Source organism: Thunnus albacares, chromosome 1 (assembly GCF_914725855.1).
Source record: "Thunnus albacares chromosome 1, fThuAlb1.1, whole genome shotgun sequence".
NCBI lineage: Eukaryota > Metazoa > Chordata > Actinopteri > Scombriformes > Scombridae > Thunnus > Thunnus albacares.
Window position 1 is genome coordinate 24,202,516 of NC_058106.1, and position 14,380 is coordinate 24,216,895.

Consider the following 14,380-nt stretch of genomic DNA (forward strand, 5'->3'; position numbering starts at 1 on the left):
TGAAATTTAGTGTTTATTTCTTCAGTGGAGGAAACAACATAATGATATGGATAATCCTGCATGGTTAACGTTGAAAGAATTGTTATTAAAGCTGCAATGATTAACAAAAAAAAAATAACCGCCAACTGTTTAGATAATTAATTCATCATTTCAGTCATTTTTTTAAAGCAAAAATGCAAAGATTCTCTGGTTCCAACTTCTGACGTAAATGTTTTCTGTCTGTTTCTGACAGTAAACTGAATATCTTTGGGTTGTGGATTGTTGGTCGGGACAAAATAAACAGTGATTGTCATTTTTCACCATTTTCTGACTTATTGAAGACCAAACAACTAATCAATTAATTGAGAAAACTGACAGATCAATCGATGATGAACATATTATGGAACTAGTTGATAACCAGTCCAACTCACAAAATTGTTGGGACCAAGTACAAGTCAAAATATAACAGTAACAAACAGTAACCATCTTTTTCTTAAAATATCTTAACATTGTCGTATTTTTTTCAGTTCAAAACAGCTTTTTCTAATGAGCACCAACTTGTGCTCAAAAAGGTGCAATTATTACTGCAACTGTGTGGTATGTGGGAGGCACAAACAGAAGAAGAGTACTTTGGTGTAGAGCAGACACGAAGCATAAACAGACTATCCTGAATTCTTGGCACTTAGTTCTTAACGAGACAAAATGATGGAGTGGTGATGAAGCACATCTGACAAAACTGTATGTTGCTTGTCTCATTTTCAATAAATATGCAGCAGCTACAATAGAAACAGAAGATGCAAAACAGCAAAAATACATACAATTAATGGTTGAATACATTTTTAAGGAGGTGGTCATGTAGAGATCCAATCATACCTGTTCTGTTGAACCGGTGCATCAGGTCTATGTACATGTATGTGCAAAACAACGTGATTGTCTGATCAACAATATAAGACAATTTGGTAACAGATATCGGTACAAACCCTCTTAATTCCCTTAGTATTTATTGTAGGTCTGGCACATTTTAAAGTGTCCGCACAAATGTCCTGTCAGAAAGGTCTTCCTTTCAGTCATCCATCCATAAGGTGCCATTCTTTTGTCAGATTTTTGTTTTAGTGTGACATAATGACGATGACAATATCAAGGAGGTGTAATCTCTCAGTTTTTATGAATGAGAGGTACCAGATATTAAGAGGCTGGTGGAGAACAGGATTTCTCTCCCGTGCTGGATTGTAGTGTTGTTCGTTTGGTAAGGCGAGAGGGGGTTTCATCTGTGTTCAGTCAACGATGGCAGACAAGAGAGCCATGACAGCCACGCCGCAGAAAATGAGCAGGATCTGCAGTAGGGAGTGCCTGTAAAGAACAAATGGAAATTCAAGAAATATGCCATCTGCCCCTTTTTCACACCACTGAACTCATTACGCATTTCAGACAAAAGATATACCATGTTTGACTCTTTGAAAAAACATTCAGCATACCTTAAACTGGACTCCTCTAGCAGGTCAGGCACCACATTCACCAAGGCTATGTAGAGAAAGCCTCCAGAGGTGAAAGGCAGTATCCAGGCAGTAGCATTTTCTAAAAACAGAAGGAAAAGACTTACAATTGATTCTGGCAGCTCTAAAAAAGTCTCAATGATGTATTCATAAATCCTATAGAGAACTGGTCCAAACTTACCTGTGCCTTTTGGTGACTGAGCGCACAGAGCAAAGCAGGCTCCTAAGACCCCAACCAGCGCCGTGTACAGCTGCATGCGAGCAGCACTCCACCGGTCAAAGCCAGCCCGCAGGAGAATAGCGAAGTCTCCCACCTGCAGGGGAAAGACAGTTCTCACATCATAGGAATGGCTAAACATGTTGCCTGTTTACATGCACTGTAGCAATCTGATGATTCCCTCCAACTTTTAGCTAAGACAAACATAACATCTTAAAGTAAACCACGACTTTAAACATTATACTGTACAATTTAATCTCACCTCATGCGGGATTTCATGGAGCAGGATGGCAAAGGTGGTGAGGAACCCAACCTGCAAGCAAAGTCTCATTAATACAGTTCTGTCTTACTCGGTAAAGGAGAGCACTCATCCTTATTAGGGGCTCGGGAGCACTACAGTAAGTGCTGAGCTCAACATGCTCAGCTTTCAGTACAAGTGCAAAGGAGGAAGATGTAAAAGAAAGTAAAAAACAAAAAAGCTTTAAAGAGATGTGTAGACCTCTAAAAAGTTGACATTGTTACACATGAAGGACATGGTGAGACTGTAAATTAAAATTACATTATCATTTCATTGTTTGTTTAACAAAAGTTTAAATTGTAAAAAAAAAAAAGTTTTTTAGCCACAGAAGATTTATAGTTAATGTGAAATGTGCACAAAAATTTGGGAATTAAAGACAAGGGTATAATGTAGCCTGATGAATAAATAATGAAATTACCGTTTTTTCCAACAAGCATGTAAAAAGCTCATGTAATCACAATATCAGTGTCATCAAATCAGTAAGGTGGGCAGGAACAAAAATCCACATCTGAAGGTGAATTTTAAACGAATGAGCTTCTAAGCCACATAAAGCTAATTTGGTACTAGCAATGACCGTCTCAATTTAAGAATAAAGTATGTAAATTATCCATTCTGAATTAAAAACTGTGAACTTGTTCGTGTGTAATCAACACTGCCTTGATACAGAATTATTTTCATACAGCATTTGGTTGTGGCAAATTCACAATGTGATTCATGCGCATTAGAGTAAACAGAAAACACTGGTCAGATGTCTTGTATGTGTATGTTTGAGACATCTAGTTAACTTCCTCTCTGGCACGTTGATCCATAGTTCATGCTGCTAGCCTTATGTCTCTCCAGCTGGACTCTCTCCTTCCCACAGCTACAATATACAGTAATCTACTGAAGCGATATAAATCCCTGTTACTGCAGTTTAAAGTGCAGCTTTTTTTAACAAGCCCGTAACATAATACAACATGACAAGAAACTGAAACTGTAAAAGTTTGTTGTATCCTGTATGAAAGCCCACTGAGTGGTCTTTTAAGACTGTGGCCATACTGATACAACAAGTCTATTGCTCTGTCAGTGGGTGTGTATATGCTGCCAAACACTGTACTCACAACAGGAATAGTGTTCCTCTTTGGCCATTTTGCAGCTTAATATTCAACCTTTATGTGCGAGCAACCAAATTTGAGCCATAAGTATTCATAGCATTCTCATATTCAGTCCGATGTTGCCTCCTTGTTAATCATTTTCTTTGGGGCAAGATTTCGAGTTTCCCCTAACTAACATCTGGAATATAGAAGGGCTTTAAATCTTTATTTCACTAAACTATTAGATTTCTTTGTGATTATAAATGATTCTTGGTTGCTGGTCAGAGTGAGTAATAATTAAGGGGTCATCATTGATGACAATAACGTCTATTTAAAGCACCGTATTTCACATAATTATCCTACATGTTGATGGACAGCCTAGTGTCAGTTTATGTACTATACTTGAAAGATCATCAGTTCATGATTGTTTGCCAATTTGGTCCACAGCCAAAAAGAGCCATTTAACCTGCAATTACATTCTATAAAAACCTGGAGTTCATGTATAAATATGCATGATGACGGCCTACGTGTTAATGCATTCATATTTTCATGTATGAGTCATTTGTTGAACCAGTGCGGTTAGAAATGTACATGTATTCAGCATGAACCTTGCACACCGTTGAAAAGTGAAACCCTAAATCAGCATTATGCTATCGCAGTTTGAAAACATTTTTTCTTCTCAGTAGTTTTGTTTACAGTTTCATTTTCACTGTGAAATGTATTGGCTTCTAATTCAAGTGCTGACTGTAGCTTAATGCAATGTACACATACAGCAATGACAAACAAATATAGACATTGTAAAGGGAAATTATTTGTAGTCTTGACTTTATTACAGCTCCTTACCTTCTTGCTGACCAAGAAACTCCCTGCTACTGCCAGTCCATGGGTGAAGTTGTCGATACAGTTGGCCAGCAGGTTTAGGTACCCACTCGTCTGTGACACATGAAACATAATGCCATTGTTATTCGTGTTACCTTTGATTAGTCAGAAGTAAGAAACTTAAGGTCAACAGGGGTCTAAAATGTTAATTGCCTGCGTGTATTCATCCAAAAGTTGTAATGACATGAATGACAACTTGCAAGACTTTAATCTCGACTGAGTATTTTGTTAATTAGATGTTATTTATCTCCTTGACCTTTTCTTTTTCTTTTGTGATTTTTGATCAACTATTTTTCAGACTTTCGAGACACTTTTCAGTGATGCATTAAGTTTGATCTTTGTTTTTTAGTTGTTGTTGTTTTCAAACTGAACATTTTTGTTGATCCCTGAGTCATGTTGTGATTCATTCCCTTCTCTCTTTTCTCCATTGTTACAAAGAAAAACAGATGTTCTACTTAAATGGACCTAACAGAAGTGCTTGTCTGATGGCCGAAGGCCCTCCTCCATCAAATTCCTGACACTTGTGTGTACAACTTAGTACTGCCTTCCAGGAGAGACCATCAGAAAGTGTGTGCTGTTATCCCCATATTTTAACGATAACGTGTCTTTCCCATCTCTATGACGGCCAACTTTTCACCCCGCCTTCAAGTGTGGCTATTCAGAGCAGCTATAAACACTTCCTTTAGGTTTTCTGGTAAGTTACATATTATTTAGTCCACTGTCAGTTTCCTGGTTGGCTCTGTTTTGATTATCTATAGTATGTCTATAAGGTGTCACTGAGATGAGGGAGAGCCAGTCACACTATTTTGTCTATTTATAACTAATGATATGACTCAATTTGGAAGATCCGAAATTCAAAAATAACTCTCTTACGTAATCAACCCATACCAAGAATTTACCCCCAGCAGTGTCTCTATTGTTTTTTTTTTAAACTTGTTGCATACCTTAATTTTCTCTGATCTTTCCGGCAGACTCTGTTGCTTGGAGGATTTCCATGACTCAGCATGGTGTCCATTTCTGAGTGATACCACTGCTTTTCCACTGAAAACTGAATCAGACTGTTTCTGTAGATATAAAAGGAAGAAAAAAGATGACAATGAACATGTTGTCCCCTTGAGCACCCTTTTTTAAAAAAAAATTTTTTAACATATTTTGTTAAAGTTAAAATGTTTGTTAAAGTTTTCATATTTAATCTATATGTTCCCATCACTCATCAGTGTCCACACTCAGCAATATTAGAGATGCACCAATTGACCTGCCGATTGTGATTTTCTTTCTTTCTAGAACTTGTTTACTGTAATTGTTTAATGGAAAATTCAATTGTATGTTCAAAATAAAACATTGTTCATATAAAATATAAAACATGAACACAGTATTTGGTTTTCTAACAACATGATGAACTTTTATTTGGTCATCATATCTAAATTAATAATATTTCAGTTGTATAATTCAAATTTACTACTTTATATTTTTCCTACAGATTGAAACACATAGTAAGATTCATGTCAGTGTGTCAGATAATGAGAAGGAAGTTAAATTAAATATAATAATAATATAATAATATAACAAAAACAGCAGCAGTACTAACAGCAGAGTCACACCTCAGTTGATTTTCAATAAAAGATTAATGTAAGACTTTTAATTTTACCTTACCTTAAAAGGTAAAATCACTTGGTTTCAGGTAAACTGTAAACAGCTGAACACGTCCCGGCGTGTAAACTCCATGTTATATATAGGCTATTTTGGGCTGGACAGACTCACCATCTGTCCCATCTTGACCAGACCCAGGATGGTGCGGGTGTAGCCTGTGTTCAGGCCGCTGTCTGAGCCCTGCCTCTTGGTGTTCGTGATGACGGTGTGCGACATGTTGCCAGTAAATAAAACGGGTAAATTAATGTTTTAAACAAGTTAAAAACTGCAGCTGAAGTGCTGTAACGTTACCAGTCAATGGCAGGTCTCTGCTGCTGTTCATATCATTTAGTTTTAGCATGTGTGTGTGTGTGTGGTTGTGACCTTACTGTCTGTGCCACTCTGTGCGCAATGCAAACCATAATGCGGCTATGTGCGACACGTGTGTAAATTTAACCAGCAAAAAGTCGGATATGTAAGACTGATCGGGGCCGGTCACCGGTCGTGGCCAATGGGCAGAAAACTGCCTGTTTTCGATGGGTGGTCGATCAATCAGTGCATCTCAAAGTAATATGCCATTAACTTGTCTCCCCTAAGGAGACATATTGCCCACTCTGGCCACTGACAACATCAGTGTAACTAAAACCAGTAAGTTAATGGTAGCCTGCAAAAGGCTCATTTTCATCTAATGGCAGCAGAACAAATGTTCAGGGTAATACTGTAAAAACTTTAATTATTTTTCTCATTTCTTACACATGCAGTAATAATCAGTCATGTGTACTTTTGCCTTTCTTACAGACATACCATACAAACCCATAAATTCCAGCGCTAGTGTTCCACATCTTCATATTTTAAATATGTTAAATACACAAGAAGAGATCTATTCATTTCAGAGTAGCCTCCTTTTTCCGAGAACAGCCAACTTCCCTGTTCCTTCATTCAGAAACCACTTACGTTGCCATTTAGACTGATAGTCAAATTAAGCTAGAGGGAAATAGCCTGCTGTCCGCTGGATGTGGTGCGGAAATGTTTGCTCCACGTCTATGATTGTAGTATGAGGAAGTAATAAAGTGTGATGAATTTTCAGGGCTATCAATCTCCTCCTGCTGTAAAACAGATGGGAGCAAAGTTGTCATTGCAAAAACACAAAGATGTTCAGCTGTCTACAGTATTTGAATCTTTTGATAAAATAAGTCTAAACGCAGTATTTTAAAGGATAACCTTTCTCTCTCACACAAGCACACTCTGTCACACTCTGTCCCTGTCTTTTGTTGCCTCTGTCTATAAGCCGAGTGTTCTCCAGTGGACACTGAAATGGCTAAAGCAGCTGCTTCACCCCGGCACTATAAATAGACACCAGTGGAGGAGCTGAGCCATGGATTCCAATCTCCTCCCTCACTGGCACTATAAAGACAGGAAGGAGGATGAAACAGTCTTTCCAAACATACTCCGACCAGCCATTCATGCCTACAAAGAAGCGATGTGTTAAATGGTTGTGTTTGTCCATCTTGCAGAATCATAGTTCATGTTCTATTATTTCTAAACAACAAACTTTAATGCTGATTAAGACAAGCATCACATTTTCATACCAGTTAGCACGCTAATTAAATTATAAACATGAACAGCTGTTTCAACCCAGTACACAGTAGAGACACAATATGTCATAAGGTTTGGGTTGCTCATTCATCAACATCCATTTCACAGTCATTTATACTGAGGTGATATTAACGGAACAGTTTGACTTTTTAGAAACAAACTTAAAATCGATACCATTCATATGTGTATATGATAAATATGTAGAGAGCCAGCAGCATGTTAGCTTAGCTTAGCATAAAGACTTGAAGCAGTGGGAAACAGCTAGCCTGGCTGTGTTCAAAGGTAACAAAATCCGCCTACAACCACCTCTAAAGCACACCAATTAAAAAGTTATATCTTGTTTATTCAGTCTGTACAAAAACTTAAGTGCGAAAACTACACATTGTGCTTTTACAGGGGATATATATCAGACTATTTCTTGGCTGGGCACAATAACTTCCTGGAGACAACAAGACATGAGAAGTGGTATCGATCTTCTCATCTAATTCTTGGCAAGAAAGCAAAAACACGCATTTCCCAAAATGACAGACTACTCCTTTAAACTCTTCTTTGTATGAAGAGATCACAGATAGGCCAGTTGTCAGTCATCCAATGCTACAGTCACCAAAACACTGATACCACTGACAGAAATATGTAGACCAAGCACAAACCATGAAAACAAAAATATGTGAAGACTTGTGTTAACATGTTTGTGTGCACTCCAGCAGACCCCAGTGAGGATGTTCCTCTAAAAAACATACTATTTATACAATTGCTGAAATACTTACGGCAGAGTTAGAATTCATGTCTGAATGTGAAGGCGGATCCTCGTGGCTGTCTTGGTCTGGGAACATCTTCTCCAGGAGAAGGAAGGCCAGCAGGCCAGTTATTACCCACAGGCCCTGGGTCTTGTAGTGGTTGTGTTTACCAGCTAGAGGGGGAACAGAGAGAAGAGTGGGTGAGCAAATAAGTAAGTGACAGCTGAGCTGCAGCATTAGACCACTATTTTAGTGGTAAACAAAACAATACTGTTTCTCATAACTAGCAAACAAAAATTGCTGAGAAAAACCACTGTATTACTACTTCCTTCTCACCTGCTGTATGTTACATGAGTACAAATAATATGAAAAAAGAATATTGACATTTCAAGTAATTAATTAAGTAATTTATTTCAAAATCATATCATATATGAACAAATTCTGCCCCTGAGGTTTATGAGTTTGACATGACACTTTGTACTAGAACTATCCTACTGTCATATATGTTTGAGAGGGAAGAAAGGGTCAAAATACATAATAAATACTTCAAATTCAAAAAGGTGATGTCACTGATGGAAAGGAGACCGACCTAAAGAGCCAGAGAGCGCCCACGCCTCAGGAAGGAGGTGAAGGAATACATCGCCAAGGAGACCACCAATAGCAAAGCTCAAAAGCTTCTTCAGTTTCTGGCATCCAGCTGAGGAAACACAAAGAAAGAGTGAAGAAAAGTAGCAATTACTGTATAGTATGATTAATGGAGATCTGTAGAGTAATTTCATGTGATCGTCTTTCGTTTTGGCTTCAGATCACAACCTCAAACAAGCATTTACAGCTCTTCAGTGCCTTTCACTTTTTTGTTTAAATGACACCTTTTCTACTGATTAATTTATCATTTCTTAACCAATAAAACAGGACACACACAAATGCACTAAAGTGTCTCTGACTCAGTCTATTAATACACATGATTACTGATGTGTTCCACTAAATGTTTTTATTCTTTTAAGAGTTCCCTTGGTAATGACTAACCTTCTGTCGGGACTACACTTGAAAGCCCACGGCCTGAAATACATCTGGAATGCCACGTTCCTATGGGTGGGGCCGCTGAAGAGGCCTCAGGCTGACCTAACTGAGGCTTGCTTATTGAAGCATGATAGTGTCAGTAATAAGATGAATATGACATTACCAGATTTATTTTAAATGTTAAAGTAAGATATATGATGCTGCAGTGATTACTTAAACTTGCAAATTACAACTGCTATTACATAGACAGTTAAAACAGGAGATGCCCAGTACAAATATTTTGTAATAATGATTAGTGCACATTAATGTCTGCTACAGTGTCTGTTGTAGCCACACTAATGGTGTTGCTCTTTGTCGATGGCAATGTCTGTCTGTCAGTCCACCACTTTGTTCCAACCTAAAATACAACTACTACTGGATGGTTTGCCATGAAATTGGAACAGATATCCACGATATCCAGATAAAACTAATGTAATTCCAATTAGTTGTAATTTGTGTTTACTTTTGGACATACTAGCTAAACATCAGCTGTTAGCATTTTGAGCCTCACAGGGCCACTAGCGTGACTGTAGACTCCTAAGGCCAGGTTACGCTGTAGGAGAATAAGTTTGTACAACGTGTCGTCTGGCACAAGTGTTTATAGCTGTTCTGAACAGCCACTTTCTAAGTCTGCCATTATAGAGAGGGGTGTGACACGCTAATTGTTAAAATATGGGGATAGTGGTGCATATTTTCAGACAGTATCTTCTGGAAGGCATTCATTGTGTTGCACTAGGTTGTAAACACAATATGTGACAAAAATAGTTGAAGACTAATAAATAAAAAATAACCTTAATTAAGCTAGAATTCATGGGTGGGCTTTGGATCAGATTGCACAGGAGTTTTGCTTTTGTTTCCATTTATTCCTCCAACACTAAACCTCTGTCACATCACTGCTTTGTATCCTGGTGACCTCATTCATCCCACAAGTGGAAATGTCAACACCTGATCAAGCCCCTCAAAGAGCAGAACAACACACGTGCATTCCACTGCATGTGTTTCTCCGTGTGTTTAATGCACAAACATGCAATGGAGTGCACGTGGCCAGCATGCGGTCACCGCTAAAGGAAGCAGCAGGTTTCCAGGAAGATCAAATGTCCATTTCATGGGATCCTGAAGGTTGTACACCATATAAAACTTAAGTAGACAGTGCAGCTGGGTCTGGGGCTGGTTATCAGGAGGGTGTTTTCAGGTATATAATTGTGAAAGTGTGAGAATGATAGATGTCACCCTGACTGCAGTCCCTGCAATGCATAGTACATATGAACCAAGAACATGATGGAACATGATACATTCTGTTGGGCTAATGACGCAGAGATATTTCCCTCTTTCACTACGCATATTTGAACTCTTAAGTCGTCTTCTTTTCATACTGCAGACTTTTGTTAGTTTATATTTGACCTTTAGCATTTGTGTGGATGTGAATGCGTTAAAAATACAAAGCCTTTTTTTAATGCTGACATTAAAAATAGTCTTAGTATTACTATGACTGTGAACCTTGGTTTCATAGCAGCTGTGAAAGCTTAGTACATGGACACAGAATATGACTGATTCCTCCTGTTTGGAAAGTTACTCAGATATCATGATGCATCATTGATGGTTGTCAGTATATTTTTATTCAGAGCAAAACATTGTGATAAGACTTGTATTGTGATTCACAGGCATAATTAGGTCACACATTACCATCTCTTACCTTCTGTTTTGAGGGCTGCTCCTGCTTCAATGGGAATGACAAGCAGGGGGAAAATCCCACTGAGGCCTACAACAACTGAGCCCACCAGAGATAAGAGCCAAACATGAGCTTGTTCGCTGGCTAAGAAGTCTGCTACTGCCTGGAGGCCTGGGAGGTCATCTGTCAGGATGGGGCCTGGTCCTGCAGCTGTGGCCGTAGCATGAGCCATAGATGTTTGTGTCATCTTCTGGCTGCTTGATGCTCCCCTGGAGGTCAGCATCAGCAGGGTAACTGTGATAAACTGAGTAACTACAGCCCAGCTGGGCCTCTTACAGCTTCCACCTTTCATCCGTCCCACGGTCCAGAAAGCACGTGCAACCAGTAAAGCTGTAAGAAGAGCACAATGTCAGACAAACGTGCCTCTGCAGCAACTTTGCATGTATTCAAAATTAAAATATGCATTAAATTAGGGCCGCAATTAAAGATTATTCTCATCATCAACAAATCATGTCTGTTAATTGGTTTGTTAAATGTCAGAAAATTGTGAGAAATGCCTGTCACAGTTTCCTAAAGCCCAAGGTGACATCAAGTTTGTTTTGTCTGACTAACAGTGTAAAATCCAAACATATCCAGCAGTTGAGGAAACAATAGACAAAACTCTTCTTTGTTTTGAGAAGCTGCAGCATTTATTAATGTAAAGTACAGGCTACAGTGTAACACTTTACTGCCAGATTTTATATATATATATATATATATATATTAGCAGTTAGTGGATCACAACATTCACGGTTTGGATGTTTGTTTAAATTACTGGACCTTAAATTTAATTATACTGCACCACCAAGAAAGAGCAGTTTCCCCTGATTCACATAATCTATAACACTTGATACTCACTGAAAGAATAAGCTCAGAATTGGCAAAAATATGAAACTATGTTGAAGGTGCTTCTTTGTCTATGTAGGTGTTAGAGGGTTAAACACAGACAAAATTGAGCAAATTAATGATAATAATTGTTTGTTGCAGCCCAACTTTACAGCTGAAAAATAAACTTATCAGTGCTTTTTGACCAAGTGATGGAGACTCTGTTTTTAAATGACCACATACATATCTTTCAGATTACTGATTACAGATTACCATCTTTTATGATAATCCTTGTATATCTGCAATACTTATATTGGACCTGGCTGATTTATCTGTCTGTGAGCTGCAGTAAGTGTGTCTAAATCACAGAGTAGGCCACTTTCTGGACATGGAAATTAGTCTGACCAGAAGTCTAACCAGCTGCATATTGTACTTAGCCAGCACAGCTGCAGACATAAGTTAAGTTTTGTGCCAGAGACAGAAAACTCCAGAAACACCAGACTGCAGTGTTTGTTTCCATTTGGCAGTCTGTTGCTTGTGGATATGTGGCCTCTTCGGGAGGGTTAGTGAAAAGTTAGACCATTAACATTACTGCAACTGGTTACTCATCTTCTGCACAAAGGTTGCAACATCTTTTAACAGGACCTATTTGTTTTGGGTGCTACAGTTAATAATTTTCCTCCCTGAGAGTTAGCAGGGCAGAGCCGTTGAGATAAAAGTCCCAGTTGACTCACAACAGTTGCGCTGGGATGTAAAACAAACAGAAAATCAAAGCTTCCGCAGTGTTAAACTGACTAACAATGCGGCAAATTAACGTTACAGAGGAAATATTATTTTTGAAGCCGACACAATGAACTCTAATGTCTGTGAATAAAAGTTAGCAAGCTAACGTTAGCCGGGCAAATGTACTCAGAGTAGACGCTCTCAGCTGGCTAAAGAGGTTAGCTCAGACAAACGCAGTCACTAACTCTTAACGCCTTTAACACCAAAACTAACGCCCGCTGGAGTAAGTTAGTGCTACCGGTGCGGGCCGGAAAACCTCAGCAAAATGCTAACATCAAACTACATCGTGAACGGGACGTTTTATGTTTAAATACCTTGTGATTTCGGCAGTCTTTGCACCAGTGTGTCCCTGCCATCCAGGCCGGCTAGATGAAGGCAGGCTTGCGCCGCTGAGTGTTTCCAGGCTCCCAGGCAGCGGCTGAAGGCTGAGACCCGCTAGCTGTCGGTCACCACCACGGCTTTCCCAAACAGCCACGTATCAGGATCCTGGAGGAAAAAAAACTGTAAACAGCAGAGGAGAGTCAGGACATGGATCCCGCCCCACTAAAGAGTTCAGTTAGTTACTTCGGGGGGGTGGGGGGGGGGGGGCTAAGGAGTCAGAAATAGTTTCCACATCAATGAAAGACCTCCAGTATGTTTTTTTAAAAAAGTTTTATTTCAACAAAATAGTGTAGTGGAGACAGTCAAACTTATAACAGAAGTGCACATTTAGATAGATTTAACACAGAAACTCACAGAAAGGATTCACCACATTTCTCCACAAAAGAGGTGGTAATATAATTATTGTGGACAATAAGGCCTGTCTTTGGAAATCGTGGCATCAAAGCTTAAAGGGAATACTTAAAGTAATAGTCAGCTGCCTGAATGAATATTGAAATAGTTTTTTTTTTTTTCATTCCTTCTTCCTACTTAGCAAACAGAACTTTCTCAGTAATGATTGGTGATGCCTCTTTCTCGGTGGCCCTCTGATATGTGGTGTTCCCCAAGGCTCTATCCTTGGCCCCCTCCTGTTCTGTGCGTATATACAGCCTCTGGGACATATAATTCACGAATACAATATTCAGTGCCATTGTTATGTTGATAATATGCAAATTTATGTCCCATTAAAGACCAGTGAAGAGGGCAATTTTCATCATTTATTATATTGTCTGTCAGAAATAAAGTGCTGGATGTCCCAAAACTTTCTCCAGCTAAATGAAAACAAAATAAAATAATCATTTTTGGTCCTCTAAAGTCTAAACAGATGTTACAGAAACATCTTAGCTCCCTGTCTACAAATGTCAAACCTGCAGCCAGAAACCGGGGTGTAAGGTTTGACAGTGAGCTCACATTTGAAAAGCAAGCCCAGTAATATTACTGAGTTATTACTCCTCTACAACCCACAGCGCAGCCTGGGTTTTAGAGGAGGCAGGGTCCTTCTGGCTGTTCCTAAGTCACGGCTCAAGACTAAAGGTGACCAGACTTTTGCAGTCAAGGCCCCTCAGCTCTGGAGCTCACTGCCTGAAGATTTGAGGCTTGCAGAAACAGTGACATTGTTTAAATCACTTCTCAAAATTGACCTTTCTAGAAAGGCTTTTATTTAATTGTTACCATAGTTTTATTTCCAACATGTCTTATCTATTTTATTACTACTGTTGTTTTATTATTATTTTATTATTTCTAGTCTTATACTAGGGGTATTTTATTCTGTTTTATTTCAATTGTCTGATTTTACTGCTTAATTGCAGAAATTAATTTTTTTTAACCATGTAAAGCACTTTGTAACTTTGTTTTGAAAAGTACTGTTTCAATAAAATGTATTATTATTGTTAGTAGCAGTAGTAGTGAAGTAGTAGCAGTAGTGAAGATCCCTTCATAATGCACTTATAATGTAAGTGATGGGGGACAATTTCCACAAGCCTCCTTCTGTGCAAAAAAAGTATTTAAAAGTGTATTTGAAGCTCATATGAAACTTCAGTCATCCAAATTAGTCAAATCAAGTAGATGTCTTTGAACATCGCAGTCTTTTTAGTGCCAAAGTTCCTTCTTTTTGTTACTACACTTCCATCGCAGCTCAACAGCAAAACACTGTCCGGGGAAATTTAAAAGGAATATGATGCTAAAA

The 14,380-nt window shown here is 38.6% G+C and overlaps 1 protein-coding gene across 1 annotated transcript; it reads right to left on the minus strand.

Annotated features, from left to right (window-relative positions):
* On the minus strand, positions 1–12,813 carry slc39a13 (solute carrier family 39 member 13). The gene is made up of 10 exons (XM_044351106.1): positions 12,591–12,813; positions 10,654–11,019; positions 8,491–8,598; positions 7,932–8,074; positions 4,884–5,003; positions 3,904–3,993; positions 1,952–2,002; positions 1,654–1,786; positions 1,455–1,554; positions 1–1,329 (listed from the first exon to the last, which is right to left on the minus strand). The coding sequence occupies exons 2-10, from the start codon at positions 10,979–10,981 to the stop codon at positions 1,254–1,256; spliced, it is 1,149 nt and encodes a 382-aa protein (XP_044207041.1). The 5' UTR covers positions 10,982–11,019; positions 12,591–12,813; the 3' UTR covers positions 1–1,253.
* Between the last annotated feature and the right edge of the window lie 1,567 nt (positions 12,814–14,380).